Here is a 21,162-nt window from a genome sequence, read left to right on the forward strand (position 1 = left end):
TACCAAGGTAAGTGAAGCTGTCCACTTATCGATTTTTTCGTTGCACCTCGTTAACTTCACTTATTCCTAACCTTAACGACTTAGTCTTCTTAACATTAATTTTCAAACCTATCCTAGCAACCGGAACTTATAAAACCTCTAAGAGTTCATTCATTTTGCTTACACTTTCATCTAGGATGCTTCAATAATCAACATAATCTAAGTCCAGTAAAGAATTTCTTCCCCATTTGATTCCGTGTTCTCTCATTGCCTTTCCTGTGCTCTTTGAGATAAAGTTCGTCAAGACGATTGATATAAATAAGGATAGAACACAATCTTGTTTAACTCCTGATTTGATATGAAACCAGCAACTAACCTCACTTCCTCAAAAGGAAAAGACCTTTGCTAAAGCTCTTCTGTCAGCTGAATCAAAGTTTTGCTCATATTGAACGCATTCTTCTCATTTACACGAGGATTGTTTTGAGATTCACATTTTTTGATGTTTTCAGTAAACTTTTCGTTCACTGGAACAGTGCCTTTAGAATTATTTCCATAGACCTTACACAATACAATCAATTAGGCATAAGGTTTCTCGTGAAACAAAAACTTAGAAAATGGTTCTTCTAACACCAACTAGGGTTTCTTTTTAACATTTCTGGGTTGAGAAAATAGAAAGTCTTTTAGTACATTAATGTCTGTGTACTACTAGAAGTAAAATAAAGTCTTGAGTTAGCAAAAGGATTTCAAAGTTTTGTTTAAAAATAATGCCAGTTTGAAAATCTTTTTTTTTGTACCCAAAAATACAGTCTATTTCAAAGACCCTTACCAAGAGAGACGGATGGGATCCCTAGCGAATTATCCCAAATTTTAGTGATTATGTATTACCCCAAATGATTGGTCCCTGTAGTTGTTTTTACTAATTTTTCTCAATAGATTTTTTTGTTGTCTTATTGGACTTTCCCGGAAATTTCTGGCCACTATTAGTAGCTTAGAACCAAAAGTAAGGGGTAGAGTACTTGATTTTATACGATTCATCTTGTGATTTTGTTCTAGAGCTAGTGTCAATGCCGCCAACAGTCTCTAAGTTCTGAAACATGATTTTACATCATTGTCTAATACACAATTACAATTTTTCCCTGAAGAAACTATATGAGTGATTTTTCAAATATTATTATACCTACAATCCGTAAGCATAGATTTTCCGATAGGTAGCTGTAAGGCGTTTTGATTCCATCAGAGCCGTGTCAAATCTCAGAAGTCTGTTTACTTTTCGATTGCAGACTCCGGATTTCTAAACTTCTGGGATCTTACCTACACCTGAGAAAAATCTTTCTTTTTTTTCTATGTTTTTCCAAATTTCGTGCGAAAATCGTACAAGTATGATTATTTTTCATTTTTGGAAAGGGATAAATATATGAAGATACAGAGTTTCATTAATAGGTTTTAAATCCCTCTCATCTCTGTTTTCTAGTAGACAGAGAATACAAAGTGTTATAGTTCTACAATTTACGTACTAAGTTTTTGCCGTGGAAATCGAAAAAAATCTTCAACCCTGTATACAGATATCTGGTTTTGATCCTGTTTATAGAAAACATAGCAGATACAAAACAATCTGGTTATGAATTCAGATAAAAAAAACTTCGGCTACCGTGTCTAAATTAGAGGGGAGGGTACTTAACTCAAAATCAAGTTGTTGAATAAATACTTGCTTTTGGCAAAGGATAGCTAAGCTCTACACCCTTCCTAGTTTGGATGCAAGTTCCGCAGTTCTGCTGGCATCATCGGACTTCGACCAGTAGAAATGTTGTCAAGTAGTCTTACCAAAACATAAGGTATTTTTGCACCATGAATGCTAAAAAGCATTAACTTGACAGATGGGTGGAAAGAATGGAAAACGGCTTTCGATTTGCTTGACTTCAAATAATTACCAGTTTCATGAAAAAGAACGGTGTTCGGTGTTCGGGATGTTGCGATTTTTTTTTGTGTATACTAACTTTTTTGTAAGTTTTCCTCAACTGATTTAAATTCCAAATCTATAATACATTCTATCATGTCAGACTTGGTATAAATCATTTGCTTTACTGAAAGATGCGAAAACTCAACCGTTATAGTTGTTTTAACCCAAGGCTGTCAAACCAAAATATTTGAGCAATTTACAATGTTTTGGAAGGATCGGTAAGTAAGAAGTTTAAAAGCTCTACTTTAAATTTATTTCAGAAAGCGACTAAAGACGCTGTGACGCATTTTAGAGAACATGGGCAGATATATTTATTCTAAAATCAACCCAACAGTAAATTAAAATTATACAAATAAATCCTTATAGTTCCATCACAGAGCTCTACGGTAAGGAATACAACACACAAAAAAAGTGTGTTTAGTTTTTTCCTAAAAAAAAAAAAAAAACCATCACTCGCCTACTATTGATTACCTGCCAAAAACCAAGTCTGGAACTAGCTCCACGCGCAATAAACAATACCAAACATACATCTATTTATTTACTACTATATACAATCTACGTTGTCCCTAAGACTTAGACATCACGGAAGAAAAAAATTAATCAATTAATGTAAAAAAAAAAATGTTATCTAGAACTAATTTTTTACAGTTTTCCTGAAGGGACCAAAGCCTTGGCTGACGCGGGTAGAGGCAGCAGGCGAGGCAGCCAGGCGACCAAAACCGATCTGATTGATGTAGTGACTAGAACATCACGTGTAACATGTTCTGTGAAAATATCCAGCTCACTTCATGATGCCTACAATGAATCCCTTCGCTAGAGAAAATGAAGACCCGAAAGACTTACCATTGAATAGCAACACATTTGTCTTTAATGATAGTCTGGGCAGTCTGCCAACTGAACCTAACTATTTGAGGAAAGCCAAAGACAGGATCCAAAACATCAATCAAAAACTTTTTTGTGACAGGATCTGCAATTAATAAATTATTTTCCTTAAAAAGGCATACAAATCAACAGGACACACTCCCTGTCCAATGTTTTGAAGCCAGATTTGATTGTGGTCAAAGACTCGTTAAATAAATCTAAAACAGACAATTAAAAAGACAAAATATATTTTACTTGATTAACCATTCTTTGGACGAATTGCAAGATAGGAAAATAAGGAAGCAGTTCTATACAGGGTAAACACCTTCTTTGCAGATGACGTTTTCTAGAGACTATAAAAACAAAATAAATAAAAAAAATGAACCTTTATAAGAGCTAATTGCTGCAAATACTGGATGTCGAGTAAAAATGAACTTCATGGGGGAATTTAATCTACCCCCCACCCAGAATGATCAAAGATGCCTCTTAATTAAGTTCCATACATTACCCCTCTCGCAAAATTTAAAGAAGTAGAGTGTGCTCATCAGAATATTATCCCCCCCCCCCAAAAAAAAAATTAACAAACACCCTTGTTACTTAACAATTACTATAAATTTAATCTCAACAAGGTTATGTCTACACATGACTGTATATAAAAAAAAGTTTTAAGGGCAAAATTTAGGCAGGCTCAAACATAAGCTCTGCCAAGAAATTTCCCTTGGAGGACTAATTGCTACCAGGAGTTTTCTTATTATTATAAATTTACTTAGAAATATTTCTCATTTTCTTATTAATAGATTTTTCAAGCATTCGTACTTCCCAGGGAAGGCCATTATCCCCCACCCCTCCCTGTTAGTACCTATGGACTCAAGGGAACATATCCAAGAGATGAAGAGGTTTAAATACTTCAAAACATAATATAACATAAATTACTTATAAATATTTCTCATTTTCTTATTAACAGATTTTTCAAGTATTCGTACTTCCCAGGGAAGGCCATTACCCCCCCCCCTCCCTGTTAGTACCTATGAACTCAAGAGAAAATTTCCAAGAGATGAAGAGGTTTAAATACTTCAAAACATAATCAACTATTCACCCCAAATAGTTTAATTTCCAAGCAATTTCTCATGATATCAAAAAAAAAAAAAAAAAAAAAAAAAAAAAAAAAAAAAAAAAATTCGGGGAGGAGCTTCAAGACTACAAGTCTACATTAGTAAACGTCAGATGTACCTAAGTGTAATTTTTGCTTTCATTTCACACTATGGATAAACAAAAAAAAAAATGACAAAGACACCAAAAATCTTACAGGTCGTGTTTGAAATGCAGCTGATTCAAAGATAATACTAGAAATATTTATTTATCATAGAAAGAAAATGATCAAAACCTTACATAAGGCCATTTAAACAGAAATATGCATGACTTAAAACTAATCTGTTAATAAATACCTCTCAAATAGGATATATGTTACCGTGAATGTCCGCAAATTGGAGAATGTTGACATTTACCTGTGAATTGTCCGAAATAGATTTTTTTTTTCTCCTTGGATTTAGTCAGCGCTGCCAGTCAACTTTTTCAATTTTAATGCAAGGTTTAATGATGACAGGTTAGGGTAGAATAGGTTGGGTTAGCTTAGATGAGGTTTTTAACCCATTTCTGATATCTAGAACCAAATTCGACCTAACCTATCCTAACCTAACATAATCTAACTTTAACTTTTACCATCATAACTTGCAAAAGACTTAAAAAGCTGACTCGCAAAGCTAATTGAATCCAAACAGAATAAAAGGAGTCTGGTCGACATTAACCAGATTTTGGACATTCACGGTAAAATATATACAGCTTAAAGATTAATATATATATATATATATATATACAAAACGTATTTTGCGGATATAATAAATGTTAATTATTCATAGCAACAAGAGGAAAATTTAGATCTTAGGTTATTTTTTTAGAAGGCAACTGCGATATACTACAGTACGAAGCCACCTGAGGCCAAAATAGCAGCACAAACTCCAGATATTAAAAACTTGAATGAAAACCAATTTAAAGTTTCTCTGAAATTTTCCAGTTCTGTTGGATTGCACTGCACTGTCGGTGGTGTCGGAAATTTTTTATTCCTATGACACCCATCTAAAATACATTAGTCTTTTCTATTCAGTCATATAGTCAATCTGGACTTGCTCCAGCTAAAAATAGGAACAGAGCCACAATTAGTGACAAGAAAAGAGTTAAAGAGAGATGAGCAGAACATTTTAAGACTATATTGAACCATGACAGAGTTACAGGATAAGATATAGAAAAGAATGAAAAGTGTGTGACACTTTTGACAAGAAGGAAGATTTATTTTGAAGGAAGAAGGAAGATTATCCCCCTGAGTTAATACACAACCTTCAATTTTGACTCATTTATTGGATTTGAAAGATATTTCTCATAATTTATCTGTTGCACAAACCTGCAGGATATCCGGATCCCCACTGAATGCCGTCTTCAATGTTAGATTCCTTGAATATCCATTGTTTTAAAACACCATCTCTAGCAACTTTAGCACAAATTGAGGCAGCACTAACAACAGGAAAAAGGGCGTCAGCTTTTTTCGACACATTAATTTTGATGTCAGGAAAAATCGCCATAAGTTTTGCCTAATAAAGGAATTCTTTAATGAAGATGGGCATTACACTAATAACTTAAATAAACATAAATCAGGACCAATATGACCTTTTATTGGTCACTTAAAATGTATAAGAAAAAGTAAAAAATGCTGCAAAACAAACCATGCAAGACGCTTCTTCTGTTTATTTGTTTTAAAGTTTATGTTTCCCATGAAACATGCTATTTCTTGACAAGCCCACAGTTCCAGTTTTACCAGAGACAATAAAAACTTAGAATTTATTAGTTTCTGATAAGTTTGTTTTAGTTTCTAAATATTAATAAATATATTTAATTTCCAAATGTTAATAAATACAATTTGTTTCTAATAAACATTAGTTTCTATAAATGTATTTATTAGTTTCAAATCTGTCTCTTCATCGAGCCAGAATTATGATGTTATCTATACTATTTCTATATATATATATATATATATATATATATATATATATATATATATATATATATATATATATATATATATATATATAGGCACTCAGGTACTATACTCAGGCACTTTTCAATTATTGACCTGAGAGTGAAAATTTGGTCGACACTTCTTGTACCTTTCCTAAAATCGCACTATTCTTCTCTCATAACTTTGTCTACAGCTTCTCTCAGTTTTAAGAGTATCAAATTACTAGATAATTTGTTACCTACAGAGACCAAACTAATGTCTCGAAAATTACCACACTCAATCTTATCATCTTTCTTATACAGTGGTTTCATTAATGTTTTCTTAAAATCACTAGATCCTTCCCCTTTTTCAAAAATCATATTCATAATCTTCAGTAGCTTATTTCTCACCTCAGAGCCATCATATTTAATAAATTCATTTGCCATACTATCAGCACCTGGAGCCGTAATATTTTTAATCTTTTTAGTACTATCGCTAATTCTTCCTCACAAAAAAAAGAAAAAAAAAAATTTCCTTCACACCCAAGGTATGACAAACTTTTTCATTTTCCTCTATATCTTTTCCTGCAACTCTATCTCGGTTTAGCATATTCTCAAAATGTTCTGCCCATCTCTCTTAATTCTTTCATTATCACTAATTGTGGTCCCGTTACTATCTTTAACTCCGTCTAGCTGCATCTTCCAGGTCCTTAGCAATCTTATCCATGGTCTCCACTTCACACATCCTTAGTTCATATTTTAATGCTTTCTCCACTTCTTTTACATTCCTTTTGTTTTCATATAATCTATCACTCAGATAATTCCCCTTCAAGCCCCTTCCCCTCTCTATTAAACATAAAGCTTTTTCACTAACATTCCTAGCTGCGCTCCTAACTTTCTTCCCCAAGACACCATCATAACTTCACAAACTGTTTTCCTAAGATTATTCCATCCATCTTCCACATTATCAAATTTGAAACTATCCAGTTTAGCATTCAACTGTTCCTGGTAAGCTTCCTCAAACTTTTATCATTGAGTCTATCAACATCATAACCACCCCAGGAGGTAGTTACCCTTCCCAAATTTCAGCTTTAAATTAACCCTAGACACTACTAGATGGTGATCTTTACTTTCAACATCAATAACAGCACTTCTATATACCCTAGTATCTTATATTGATCCTGCTAGTCTTCGGTTCACAGTAACACAATCAATAAGGTTTGCTGTCTTAGAATCATTTGTTAATAGAGAAAAAGGACCCAGAAATGATTCCGGTGCCAAACCTGACAGCTTCTATTTTTTTTTTCAAATTCCGTTCTTTATTTTTTCCCACTGATGACTGTTCTGTTTTTTTTTTTTCTGAAAAAAAGCAAAAAGAACACGGTTCCGATCCCTCTAATCTAATTCACAAAATTGCTTATTAAATTTAAATAAAAAATTAACTGATTATTATTGAATTAATAATAATTAATAACCTAATAATAACCTGATATTTCTCAGGGGGTCCAACGGTATCAACGTAGACTTCTTTGATATTTGCCCCATTGTTTATGCACTCCGATATCAAGTCTATAGCTGCGTCATGAGATATCTCGTTCAATGATATTTTGGACCTAGAAACAAATAAAATATATTTCAAGCTTTCACCTTCGTTTTCTTTTTTTTATTTCAACTGTTGAAAATGAAAGGGCGTATCTCACATTTTTTTTCTAAAAATGTGTAATTGTGCACCAGACCGGCCCTAACTGGGACAAACAGTGCTACAATACCTCACGTATAAAGACTATTCAATATAACTTTGTGCATCATAAACCACCATCATAAACCACAATAAAGTCACGAAATTCATCTAAATACTAAACTTTGTAGATTATTATTTGATTAGTTACCATTTTTGTTGATTATTATTTATTTAAGCCTTCAAAAATAAACACTTTTCTCACTTAAATCTTAAAAAAAGGCATTTTTTTGTTTAGCTTCATCTTTCCCTAGAACATGAAACTCTGATAGTTACACAGGCATACTTACTTCAAGGGAACTAAGAGCTAAAAGGGTAGTCTTGCTCAAAACCGCCCCAAATATTTTTACACGCCATATACAATGATAAAGTTTCAAAATTAAGCTACACACTACAGTTTTGTTGATTGCTTTTATATCTGAGTCTTAAAAAAATTAAATGATAAAAAGCTTAAAAAAAGACAGCTTCTAGTTCACTTCATCTATTTGTAGAACATGTAAAGCTTTGCAAAAGACAAGATTTGGCAGTTTTTATTGAGGGATAGAATGTAATAGCGTTTGTCTGGTGTCGAAACAAATTTTGTTTTCGAAAATCTATGCTCTCTGGGCAGTTTTCCATTCCTTTTGGTTAAAAATCAAAAAAAAAAAAACTCAGCTTAGAATATCTTGATTTTGCTGAGAGATGAAAACCATTTCCATTTTGATTTTTATATGTATAAAATTTTTATATATTTATATATAATTTATATATTTTATATATTTACTGCTGATGATGAACACTGTATATGTGTTCGAAATATCCAGTTAAATAATTTTATATCTATTCACTGTCAATAAAAAGGTTTCATCCCTATTTTGAACTGTTTTACTTTAATTTTGATTTTTTTTTTTCTATGCAGTGTTAAAACGTTCTTTTGACAATAATTCAAAATTTGTACACTTTAACCATATTTGGCCGTCCAATCAAATAGCTCTTATTTGAGAAAACTTACCCAGAGATGCACCATTTTTAAAATCATTTTCTAACGCAAATTCTTTCAATTCAGTTTTCTTTTTTTTTCAATTTACTTTCAATTCTTTCAACTTAAAGACTACCATGATCTTCCTGGCAGCTCAGCAACAACTGATGAGAATGTAACAGTGATTTCAGCAACAATTGAATTTTTACACAAGATCTCAAGGGATAAATCCCTATGATTAATTTTCTTTGTTTCAGCAGTGTTCATCCAAAGTGCATGATCCTAAAGTCACGCCAGTGAGAAGGAGGATTAAATTCGTCATCATCATCATCATCTTTCAATTTAGTAGCTCCAAAGTTACACAAAAGCTACATCCGCAGGAGAATTAACAGACAGAAGAATGCGCAAGAACAATATTCTACATCTGCAGAAGAATCCATAATCAGTTGAAGAATTATAGTATCATAATCAGTTGATCCTTCTCAACTCATGGAATAAAAAGGAGCAAAAAATTACTTTGATAAAAATCGGAATTTCAAGGTAGGTGCCAGAAAACTTGTCAACCAAAGTTTTTAGAATTCAAGCTTCTTCAACCTTTTTTTTTTTTAATCAGATTTTTTCTTTAAAAAAAGCTGGCCCCCGCAGATTTTTTATTTCATTCAAGAATCGCTTAATTTAGAATAAGTGAAATAAACCTGAACAAAATTTCTTCTTAACATTTAATTAGAAAGGTAAACTGTGACAAATTAGAACAAGAAATGGAATACGGACAGTTAAAAATTTAAACAGAGATACACCAAGGTCCCCAAAGTGAAAAAATACGATCGATTACAATTACGGCAACTGGCTGGGAATGGCAGAGAAATGAAGAATTGACTCACTGCTCAGCAATTAATTCGATTGTTACCGGCTGTTAGGTAACTTTTTTGCATGTATTAATTCACTATCTACTTATTAAGGCATTTCAAAGCCGTTAGCACTTCATTGGTCATCCATTAGTGGCCAAAGTTATTGGTCAACTGGAAAAATAGCCTAAATCTTTTTTAGGCTATTTTAGATTTAGATAAATCTAAAAAGATACGAAATCTTTTTTGTTAATTTTTTTAAACATTCTTCATTTTAGGTCGGTCAGTATGATGAATGTCACAGTATCTTCTAGAAGGTTGTCCACAATTTTTGTCTGGGGTTAAACAGGATTTTTTTTCTGAGCGAGAGCCAACAGTCCAGGAATTGTAGGGGGGGGGGGTATAGTCTATATTCAAAGGCGCTATCTGAAATTGAAACTAAATTGAAAGCTGTTTTACTTGACACGTTTTACTCGGTCGTCGTTATAATTGAAAGCAATCAACCCTATTTGTTTATATTCCACCAAAATTATTATTAGTGTGATATTTGACATTCTTCTCTCATTCTAAAAACAATTCTACAATCTATTGACTAGGGTAATTCATAATCCAAATCTTAACATGTGATTTTTGACTTAAATGTTATTGATATCCTAACTATTATTTCAAGCATAATCAAGGGAACTTGAGTTTTGTTTGTAGATTGAGAGAAGGAGGGGAGGGGAGTGGGCAACTATTTTTCCAGAGAACGTGACTGAGGTTTGAAAAGAAGCTTTTTCCGCAAGAAAAGCGTCACGTTTTCTTTTTAGAACTCTCCACTGTTTTATGTTTTTCGCGGAAGGTAGATTTATAGAAAGGGCAGGGGGCGGAGATGGACTGAAACCAATTTTAAACCCAGAAAAGTTTTCATATGGCGGAATTACAAATTGGCCTAAAGAAAATAAGGAAGGTGAGAAGACTGGCGAAACTAAAAATAGGCGTTTCGTTTTTTTCGTTCTCATTTTCTTACAGAAACGGCTATCTGTGCACAAATTATAGCTGTATAAAAACAAACAGACTGCATAAATTTATTGCTTACCAAAAGAATTCAGGATATTAATGCTATAGGTACTTATATGTCCTAACCACTTTCTCATGACTAATAGATACCATTTCAAAATTAGCTAATTCAAATGAACTTGGCTATAATCAATAATCATAAAAATAAGACCTAAATTTTAGATATATAAGTAAAAACAAACTTAGCACAATCTATGAAAATTAAATTCTGTAGCTATAGGGTTTTTTAACTTTACTCTGTACGACCAGAGCCTAATGCTTATGGCGCTAGTGATATAGGCGTTTCTAGTTTGGCCGGGTTAATTTGATACTCTACATGCAGAGATAGGAGTTTCTAATTTCGAATAAATGAATTAGCATTCGAAGCCGAATCTTCAGAAAACTTAAAGGTGTCTCTAACATCCTTACTTTTAAACATTTGATTTGAGATAAATGTAGGTGTTAGTATGTGAACAGCCCAGCCAACAGACTCATTTTCGTCCAGTTTTTCAAACAAACCATCTCGCTTTTCTTCATTTAATGTTTTGGAATCGGCACATCCTATCTTCTTCAATTCAGCTGAGTGATTCAAAGGGCAGAACGATGCAGCATAGACCATCGGACCTACGATTATGATTTTTCACGATATTACATTGATAATGAGGAATGTCTTTGAAAAAGGAGGGAGTTTCTTAAAAACCTAAGAAAAACGTAAAATTGCGTACATATGTCCCTACATACTTACGACAAACATATCCCATCCCCCTAGTCATCTAGAATTTAATAAGATATGCTTTCCCACTTTACTCTTATGGACACACAGCCCCTAATGCAAAGTGTGATTTTCCATTGACAAAATAAGTTGCCTTTTTTTTACTTTTGAGAGTTAGTATTAAACCGTGCAAGGAATTTACTTGCTCCACGCATAAGCTGGCACAAGGGCGAGGTGGAAACTTTCAAATAAAAAAAATGTTTGTATACCATAGAAAAATATAATGAAATCAATGCTACACCAAACGGTTTTTTTTTTCATCACTGGAGCATCACAAGGATGGAAAATCCTTGTGATGATTTCACACTGTAAAAAGGTAAAGGTAAAGGATACGGCATTAGACTTTACAGTCCCTACCGGCGGTGCTGATCTCCGTTTCTTGGCCCTTCAGCCAGGAAGTGCAATGGGGGGGGGGCTGGGGGCCAACCATCCTGTGCTTTCGCACACCCTTCCTGTTTACCTTCCCCAGATTTCTCCTGGTACCCATTTAAAGCTGGGTCGACTCTGGCTAAGCTTACAGAGTCACGCCACTGACTCCCGTCCCAAACTGAACAATTGGGTACACTGGGATTCGAACCCGCGTCCTTTCAGACAAAGGATCCCAAATCCAGCGCACACTGTAATACCAATATAATACCCCAACTACACCAAACGATTTTTTTTCATCACTGGAGCATCACAAGGATGGAAAATCCTTGTGATGATTTCACACTATAATACCCCAAACTACACCAAACGATTTTCTTTTCATCACTCGAGCATCACAAGGATGGAAAATCCTTATATCGCTCCAAGCTGCGATTTAAGGTAATATTCTAAAATGCAATTTTCTGAGTTTTGACCCCCATCTACAGGAAAAACCCGTGATCACCCACGACCAGTGATCGATCGACCACGACCAGGTCGATCCTCTGTAAAAATTTACAAGCGCAAGAAAAGGAACTTTTAAACCCCTTTAAACCCAAGGACACATTAATGAGAATTGGAATCTAAAATATGAAATTCATTGGACAAGGAAAAAAAAACTCCATCCATATTAGCAAAATAAAGTTTACAAAACATCTAAAATTTAGGTGCTTTTTCTCTTCATGTCTAAAAATTTCGGTTTTCATTTTTCTCTTTTCAAGTTATCCTCTGCCGATGTTCCAGCTATTCATAAAGACCCAGGTGCAATAAAAGCGTCGTATCTTAATGAATGCGTCAAAATATTGAACTTTTTTGTAGAAAAAACAGGAAATTTCTATTAGTACCCTGAGTCCAGTTGTCTGGCCTTCAATACTCCTACTGTTTCAGTAGTGTTAACGAACTTTCCTGATAGCATGAGCGTGCAGAGCCGAATTATCAGCGAGAATTTGTCCGTCAACTGATTGGCGCAGATAAAGTTAAGCACATTTTGGCTCGTAAGGACAAGCTCTAGTTCATATGGTACATGATGAGTCTACTATAGTGATGACTGCTGCTTTACCCAGTACATTAAATATTCATGCAAAAGCCGCGAAATCCGACTTTGTTAGAAATATTAAACTGGATACCCAATAGGACGTTTCGAAGAATCCTGTCCTTGTTGAAAATGTGATCAGTGCAATCCGGTTAGGTAATTCTTAATAGACACCGACATCATGCCGGAACATGCATCAGACACAACCGACGAGAGGCCCGGTCGACCGCCACCGAAGTGTCGTAGCGCCGCCAGCGCACCATCGCCACCCGAGGTGGCAGCTTTCCGTTGACTTTGAACTAATTTGCGGCAATTTTTTATCGCGTCAACCGCGATGTTGGAGCTTTTTTTTGTCGTGTGGTTAGGGATTTCGATTTTCCTACTTAGAAATAAGTGCAATTTTCAAAATTAAACAAAAAAATGCGCAAAAAAATAGTTTGCGAGAATTCCTTGTGCTTCCAGTGTGAGTTTTCATTCAGTACTAGCTCTCGTAGCACATCCATAGAATAGACAATTGTCTTTCGAACAGACCCCAGATTAAATTCCAGATAGGAGCTTGAGATTTAAGGACCTCTCTATTTCAAGGCATCTTGGTACAGCAAAGAATCCATATTTCTAAAGTCCTTGCCATAGACAGGTGTTTATAAACACTGAGGTTTTGATTGCTTAACATACCAACGTTACTTGAAATGGTAAGTTCCGAAAATTCTCGAGTTCCTAACAGTTAAATCCTGAATTAAACATCGAAGACAATTAATTTGTTTCCTTATTGATCATAAAACCACTGGAGGAGACTAATAACTAGGAGCAGACATCCAATTATACGAGGGGGATTCAGACATCGACAGAAATACATGAAAAAAAACACGAATGCAGGTCTCCGTAATCACCATCTCAACAGTTATATCTATTATAACACCAGGAAAATTATTTTTTCTCTAAATATTCTGTATAAATTTTCTTAATAAGCATTCCATTAGTTTGAATATTTCAACCATATACAATTGTAACTATTTTAATTACACAGACAGTTTATAGTAGAGGCCTAATTGTAATTAAATAAAAAAACAAGTTTTTATTTTAACTGAAAGTAAGGAGCAACATGAAAACTTAAAACGAACAAAAATTACTCCGTATATGAATGGGACTGTTCCCTCCTCAACGTCCCGCTCTTTACGCTGAAGTTTTACTCTTTCTCTCAATTCTACTTTATTAAACAGTAAATAACTTTAGCGTAAAGAGCGGGACGTTGAGAGAAGAACAGCCCCTTTCATACACAGAGTAATTTCTGTTCGTTTTAAGTTTTAATGTCGCTCCTTACTTTCAGTTAAAAAAAAACTTGTTTTTTTTTATTTAATTTCTTGACGTTTTTAAATTAATGCATGTTTTTATTTTGGCTCTCCGCAAATGAATACTTAAAACGAAATTTGCATATTGATTTTTTTTTTTTTTTTTTGCTAAATGGCTTTCTCTTAGTTTTGATCAGACGATTTTGAGAAAAAGGGTGGGAGAGGAGGCCTAGTTGCCCACCAATTTTTCGGTTACTTAAAAAGGCAACTAGAATTCGTAATTTTTAACGAACGTTTTTATTAGTAAAAAATATGTATAACTTACATATTAACTTACGTAACGAACTTGTATATTTGTATTATGTATATGAGGGGGTTTTCCCTCTCGTTAATACCCCACTCTTTATCCTATAGCTTTAATTTTGTCCCAATTCTTTAAGATTGACCCCTGAATCACAAAGGTAAAGGTAAAGGATACGGCATTAGACTTTACAGTCCGTACGGGCGGTGCTGATCTCCGTTTCTTGGCCCTTCAGCCAGGAAGTGCAAGAATAAATAGTTGAAATTACTAAAAATACTTTAGCGTAAAGAGCGAGCTATTTAGATCGACCCCCCATATGCGTAATAATCTCTGTTCGTTTTAAGTTTTAATGCTGGTCCTTACTTTCTGTTGAAAATACTTTTTATGTTTATTTTTTTATTGTTTTTTTTTAAATAATGCTAGAAAATCATGCGCCCCCTGCATGGATTTTCTCTCCTCCCATGATAAATACCACAAGGGAAGATCCTCCCACGTACACCCTCCCCTTAAGCCCCCCCCCCCCCAACCAAAAATCATCCTGAATAGGTCTGTGCACTTCCAAATAATCATTACTGTATGTAAACGCTGGTCAAAGTTTGTAACTTGCAGTCCCTCCTCTGGGGACTGTGGGGGAGTAAGTGAGCCCTGAAGACATGGTTATTATGTTTTTCGACTATGCTGAACAAAATGGCTATCTCAAAATTTTGATTTGTTGACTTTGGGAAAAAACGAGCGTAGAAGGAGGCCTAGGTACCCTACAATGTTTTGGTCACTTAAAAAGGGCACTAGAGCTTTTAATTTCCGTTAGAACGAGCCCTCTCGCAACATTCTAAAACCGCTTGGTCGATACGATCACCCCTGGGAAAAAACAAACAAATAAACAAACAAACAAATAAACACACACCCATGATCAGTCTTCTTGCAAAAGATACTAAGTTCCACATTTTTGTAGATAAGAAACTTCTACAGTAGGGTTCTCTGATACGCTGAATGCGATGGTGTGATTTTCCTTAAGATTGTATGACTTTTAGGGGATGTTTCCGCCTATTTTCCAAAACAAGGCAAATTTTCTCAGGCTCGTAACTTTTGATGAGTAAGACTAAATTTGATGAATTTTATATAATTAAAATCAGCATAAAAATCCAATTCTTTTAATATATCTATTGGTATCAAAATTCCGTTTTTTAGAGTTTTGTTTACTATTGAGCCGGGTCACTCCTTACTACAGTTTGGTACCATGAACTGTCTGATTACAAACTCTTAGCTTGAGCATAATCTTGGAAAATAGGCTACTGCCCAATCTTAGCAAAGGATCGTGAAATTGAAGTACCTCAATCATGGATAGATTTCAAAATGATATAAAATGATCATACGAAAATCTAAAATGATCCAAAATTCATTAATTTGAGGGGTAGGCAACAAGCCCACAAGAGTTTTTCAGCTGAAAGTTATTTTCTAGCAACCCATATTTTTTCTGATTGCACAAACATAGGCTGGTAATATCCCCCTCCCACTCGCACAATTAAACATTTTCGCGTAATAATGATTTTAAATTGCGTGAAAAATGGGGCGAGGCAATTTTTTTTAGAAAGGAAATAAAATTATAGATGAAAAACTTAATTCAGATACAAGTATTTTTGTCTAAAAAAGATCATTTTTTAGCGTTTGGGGTAATTATTCAATAGAGTTAAAACAAACGTTTAAATTGTTAGGAGTGAAAGATAAAATTAGGGTAGAAAGAAAACACAAAAAATAAATGAAAAAATTCTATGAAGGTGCCTATGGTGCTCTTTCGGGCATATTGCAAGCAATCATAAGAATTTAAATAAAATTAGAGTTGATACAAAAGTCAAAATATCAGTTGAATGAAGAAAAGATATTGATAATAGCGAAGGGAGCGGGAAGGGGACAATTTGGAGGGAGAGATCTTTATGTTAATGAAGCATAGAATATGAGCTTGTTTATGATTGGGGCGCCACTGTATGGGGTCTCCGAACGAGCTTGTTATGCAGTAAAAAAAAACCTTTCTGGGCAAGATAAAAGAAAAATATAACGTGTATTTATTACAGGTGCTATGGTTAAGGGACAATCTTACATCATAACAAAAATACAACTTCAAACCAATGTCTTCTCTCTTGCAAAATTATCACTTTCACAACAAGAGTTTAACATGTAGATAAAAAATAACGTAGGCATAAGAGAAAAAGATTGGCTGCATTCATTAAACCTGATGGGTGGCCCAAGCACTAGACAAACATAATCTGTCTGGATTACACCTTTCCTTACAGCCTTTGTTATAAAGTGAACTTTCACAATAGCATCCAATGCAATTTGGTGAGAGCATACTTTTAGTAATGCTTCCTGGTACTACTTCCAGGGCATCCTCACATTTAGAGCTCACTGACTAGTAATTAATTTGTTGTGAAAGTATGGCTGACTTTGGTTACTTGAAGTCGATAATTTGATTATACAAGTGATTTTTGTTCTTTTTTTTTGCTAATAAATTAATTTTAATTATATAAATTTCTTTTGCTAATATCATAGCCCAATATTTACCACTCCCTCTTCCTGTTTGTACCACTCTTTGTATTTAGTGGGGCAACTGGTACATGCAGGGACACTAGGTTGAAAAATGAAAATCTGAAAAAATCCCATTCTATTCTCCTTATAATGGACTTTCATTTGATCTATAAACCAGTTCTTTAGTCAACCATTCCGTATCATTTTTTGGGGAGCGGGGGTTCCAGACATTATCCTATGTAATGCTTATCTCTATTAATAGAAGACCCATTCAGGTTTGTCAGTTGCAGGGTTTAAGAGGGGGAGTATTTGCTTCCCCTTCACTTAGGTTATACAAAAGGTATTTAAAAATACCCTTTTAGGGGGTATTTTAATTGGAAAGGCTTTAATTCAATTTTTGCAGAAAAAAACAATAAAATTGCCCTCTAACTTTAAGAACTATATGTTGTCCCCCTCCCCTCTATTTTTGTGAATTGATACAGCTGAACCCATTACACAGACAGTGTATTACAAGTTCATTCTACAGGTTTTTGGATCTTTTCTTTGTAGAAGAAAAATTAACACTATAGTTATTTACATAGTCCTTTTTTAACCTGTTCTGACCCTATTTGGGGATAGCCTGTTCTTGTTTGGTCCTTGATGGATTGCAAAAAAGCATAATCTTTGACAATATGTCATCTTACTCTTGAGCAAATACTAAAGAAAGTATTATTTGTCTGACTGAAGTTCCTATTTTTATAACTGTAAGCTTTTGTTTACCAGAAAGATGTACTTCACATAGACTTTTTAAAATAACAAATTTACAGCTCTTTCAAGGTGAAGTCCATTACAAAAATTTTACAAGCCAAATTCAATTGACAGGTTCCTGGACCTTATTTTACAGACAAGAAATTTACAGCAATAAAAGTAAAAGACTCTGAGGGTCAATTAATGTTCAAAATGAAAATTGAAAGATATCTTGCCTAGTATAGGTCCTCTTCCAGCTTCATCAATACCAAGTGCACATGGAGATGTTTTGCAACACTCAGGAACATTGGAATATGCCTTGCAATTTTTGGTGTTACACTTTTGCAAGTCATCAAAAAGCTGCTGAAAACCCTTCATCTCTTTGATTCTCCAAATAAGTCCAAACCTACAAAGTGTTGGACAATAAAAAAAACTTTATATTTAGTAGCATTGTTAAAGACTCACTAAAAATATTTAAATTTAAATATGTAAAAAATTAAATCTTAACATAAATTCACACTGTTATGTTTGAGCCAATTTCAAATAACTAATGTCTCACAATTCTACTATGAAAACTAATACATCCCTGTTACAGCATGTTACCACAAGAGGATAGCCTAGTGGCAAAATACTCCTCCTTTATTCCTTCCTACTAAAAATAATAGCTCATTACAGCACCAAGCTGCCTGGGAGCAACAGAACTGCACATGCTCTTCTTCCACCCCAATCTATTCACAGCTTCATTCTTTACCCTCTCACATGTTCTAACAATTTCCTTTAAATCCTTTTTATGATTTGTTCCCACTCCATTTGGGGAAGACCTGTTTTTGTTTGGCCCTAGATGGATTGCCAAAAGCACAATCTTTGACAATATGTCATTCTTCATCTGCAAAATAGGGTCTAGCTGCCTTAGCCTTTCTTCCATTATAGCCCTAAACAGCTGGGTCAAACAGCTTTTTCTGTACAGCTTACTGTTTGATATACTGTCAGTTAAATAAGTACTTAAAATCATCTTTAGATAATTATCTTGGAAAACATTTAACCTATTGTCCTAAGATATTTTAAGTACCAACAATTTATAGTCATACTTGACTTCTGTTATGGCACTGAGTTCCAATAGTCTAATCTTAGTTTTCAGATTCATTTTTTCACTCTTTCAACCTTTTTTCAACTATGGAAAAACCCTATATACCTTGGGTGTTCTTCACTTTATCCATCATCCTTAATTATCCAGGGAACCACATTGTCAACTTTCTTGTTACCTGACATCCCTTTTTCACCCTTATTTATCCCTAGCATAAGCAACTTAGTCTTCTGGATATTAATTTGCAAACCTTTTCTTTTACCCTGAATTCAAAAGACATCTAAAAATTTATTCATTCTGCTAACTGTTTTATCTAGGACACTCAAATCATATGGATGATCAGCCTAAGAAAGTTTTACCTCATTATTTGACACAATCTTCTCCTACAGTCCTTGGTGTGTTCCTTGGGACACAAACCCTCAATAATCTGTGTAAATAGGGGTAGGACAAACCCTGCTTAGCTACTGCTTCTACAACAGATCAGCTACTACCCTCAGTTCATGCAGCAAGATTATTTTCACACAGAGCACTAATTAATTTAATGTAATTTTCTGGTATACTATATTAGGATATGACCTTCACTAAAGCTTTTTCATCAACTGAACCAAATGCCTGTTTATTATCTATAACAAATCCATGTGGCTGCATAGATTTGAACCCTGGATATATATGTATTAAACTGTGAGATAAAACTGTTTTTCTTTGTTTTCTGCATTTTCCCTTGTCTTACCCTACTTGTTGATTTAAGGGACCTACCTCAGTGCTGTGATTGATATATTTAGACTTTTGGGCAATTCATTTTATTTTCAATTCTCCAGGGAATTACATATCTTCCCATTCTTCATTATTTACCTACACAGTGTTGCCGGTCTATATTTGCGAAGTATCTGTTTTTTATAGAGCCACAGATTACGTTTGCTGAATCGTTTATCTTCTGCATTTGGGGAAACCTGTGCTGAAGAGAGCGATAACAAACACGAAGAGCCGTATTGGTACCGGCGGGATATCCATCCTTAAACTGCTGGGGATAGGCGATTTGAGTATCTGCGCTTCCCACAGGTCCCCCAAGTTCTGACCATAGATTAGACCATAAATATAAAACCCTAAATTAGACCATAGAATAAGTGACAGTGAATGGAAACGTACTCCTGGTGTGAATAGAAAAAGTTATGCCGCCAAAACAGAAACGTCCAAGGCAAATCCCTAAGAAAAATGTTTATAAGTGTGTAACCTGCAGTGAAAATTTGGATGAGAGTTCATCAGGACTAAACTGTGATGACTGTGAAAATTGGGTCTGTGCAGCTTGCCTAAAATTGACTGACTCTGAATATGACCTACTTAGCAAAATGGTGGAGAAAATCAGTCTTAAGTGGGTGTGCCCAGCATGCAAAGTGAGTCCCCAGAACACTTCACATCAAGGTGCTTCAGCTGCCGAGATCACATCTATTGTGGGAAATCCACTAACCACGCTACAACTAAGTATAAATCAGTCTATTGCACAGTCGGCGGAGAGTCTGAGAACTGAGCTAACGACCATCCGTGAAAAAGTTAATGTGGTCGAATCGTCTCTTGCGAGCAAATGTAGCGCTGATGACGCCAGACGAATTGCGCGGGGTGAAGTCTGTTCTCTGCAGTTCAACTTTAAACAGTCATTAGAGTCGGATGTTCGTCGTATTGTTTGTGCCGAAAAAGACAGAGAGAATAGAAAAAATAATGTCATCGCTTATGGTATACAACCCTCCCAGGATGACAGCAGAGCTATTCTTTCGATTTTAGAGAATGATTTTGGAATAAAATGCGACTTGGTAACCAACGTGCGAAGACTCCTGCCTCGCACCAGAGAGGGATCCACGGTGCAGCCATCGGGTAGCCGCCCACCACCAGTCATATTCACGGTTAGTTCCTTTGCACTAAAAAAGCAAATTCTTCAGAAATCCTTCGAGAAGAAAGGTGAAATACAATTCAGAAACGACATGTCAAGGGAAGACCGCGCCTGCCATAAAATGCTTGTAGAAGAGCTTAGAGCCAGAACTGCCGCAGGGGAGATAAACCTAGCCATTCGTGACTTTCAAATTGTGTCAAAAAACGGACCAAGCCAAAGGGAAGTACCCCCATCCCAGTTGGTGCCCACGCACCACTAAATCTGCATAATAGGGGACCTGTATATAGCATTGTAAATAAAGTGTCTAGTTATAGTGAGCATAGTTTAGAACTAAGTGATAGTGTCAAAGACCTACGGCACAGTTCCTGTGTATTCTTGCGCGACGATGGGTTATCCTCGACTGCAACGGATGCATCCTTGATATCCTTAACCGGCAGTTCCAGTATCACGTCTCTAGACTCTCAGTCGGATGCTACCCCTTTTGAGCTGATTAAAGAGGATCAGCTGGGACCAGGTACAAAAAGCAGTCACCAAGTAAGTCCTGATTTTTCTATTCTCATATCTAACGTTGATCAACTAACAAATAAATTACAGGAGCTTAGGAGTCTCATGTATCAAAAAGACTATGACCTGGTCTTATTAACAGAAGTGTGTCCTAAGAATTCAAGAACAAGGCTAGAAGATTCTCATATTAATATGCCTGGTTACAGAGTCGTCTCCAACCTTTCT

General features: G+C 34.9%; 1 protein-coding gene across 1 annotated transcript in view; it reads right to left on the bottom strand.

Annotated features, from left to right (window-relative positions):
- The window catches only part of LOC136033906 (ribonuclease H2 subunit A-like), a 21,309-nt gene extending 1,905 nt beyond the window's left edge, over positions 1–19,404 (bottom strand). Inside the window, exons 1-6 of the mRNA XM_065714909.1 lie at positions 19,308–19,404; positions 17,704–17,873; positions 10,850–11,045; positions 7,329–7,455; positions 5,253–5,439; positions 2,780–2,903 (exon numbers count right to left, since the gene is read on the bottom strand). Coding sequence (XP_065570981.1) covers positions 2,780–2,903; positions 5,253–5,439; positions 7,329–7,455; positions 10,850–11,045; positions 17,704–17,845 — 776 coding nt within the window. The 5' untranslated portion in view covers positions 17,846–17,873; positions 19,308–19,404. The remainder of the gene's footprint in view (positions 1–2,779; positions 2,904–5,252; positions 5,440–7,328; positions 7,456–10,849; positions 11,046–17,703; positions 17,874–19,307) is intronic.
- Positions 19,405–21,162: the final 1,758 nt, after the last annotated feature.

The sequence above is a fragment of the Artemia franciscana genome, chromosome 12 (genome assembly GCF_032884065.1).
Source record: "Artemia franciscana chromosome 12, ASM3288406v1, whole genome shotgun sequence".
Classification (NCBI taxonomy): Eukaryota; Metazoa; Arthropoda; class Branchiopoda; order Anostraca; family Artemiidae; genus Artemia; species Artemia franciscana.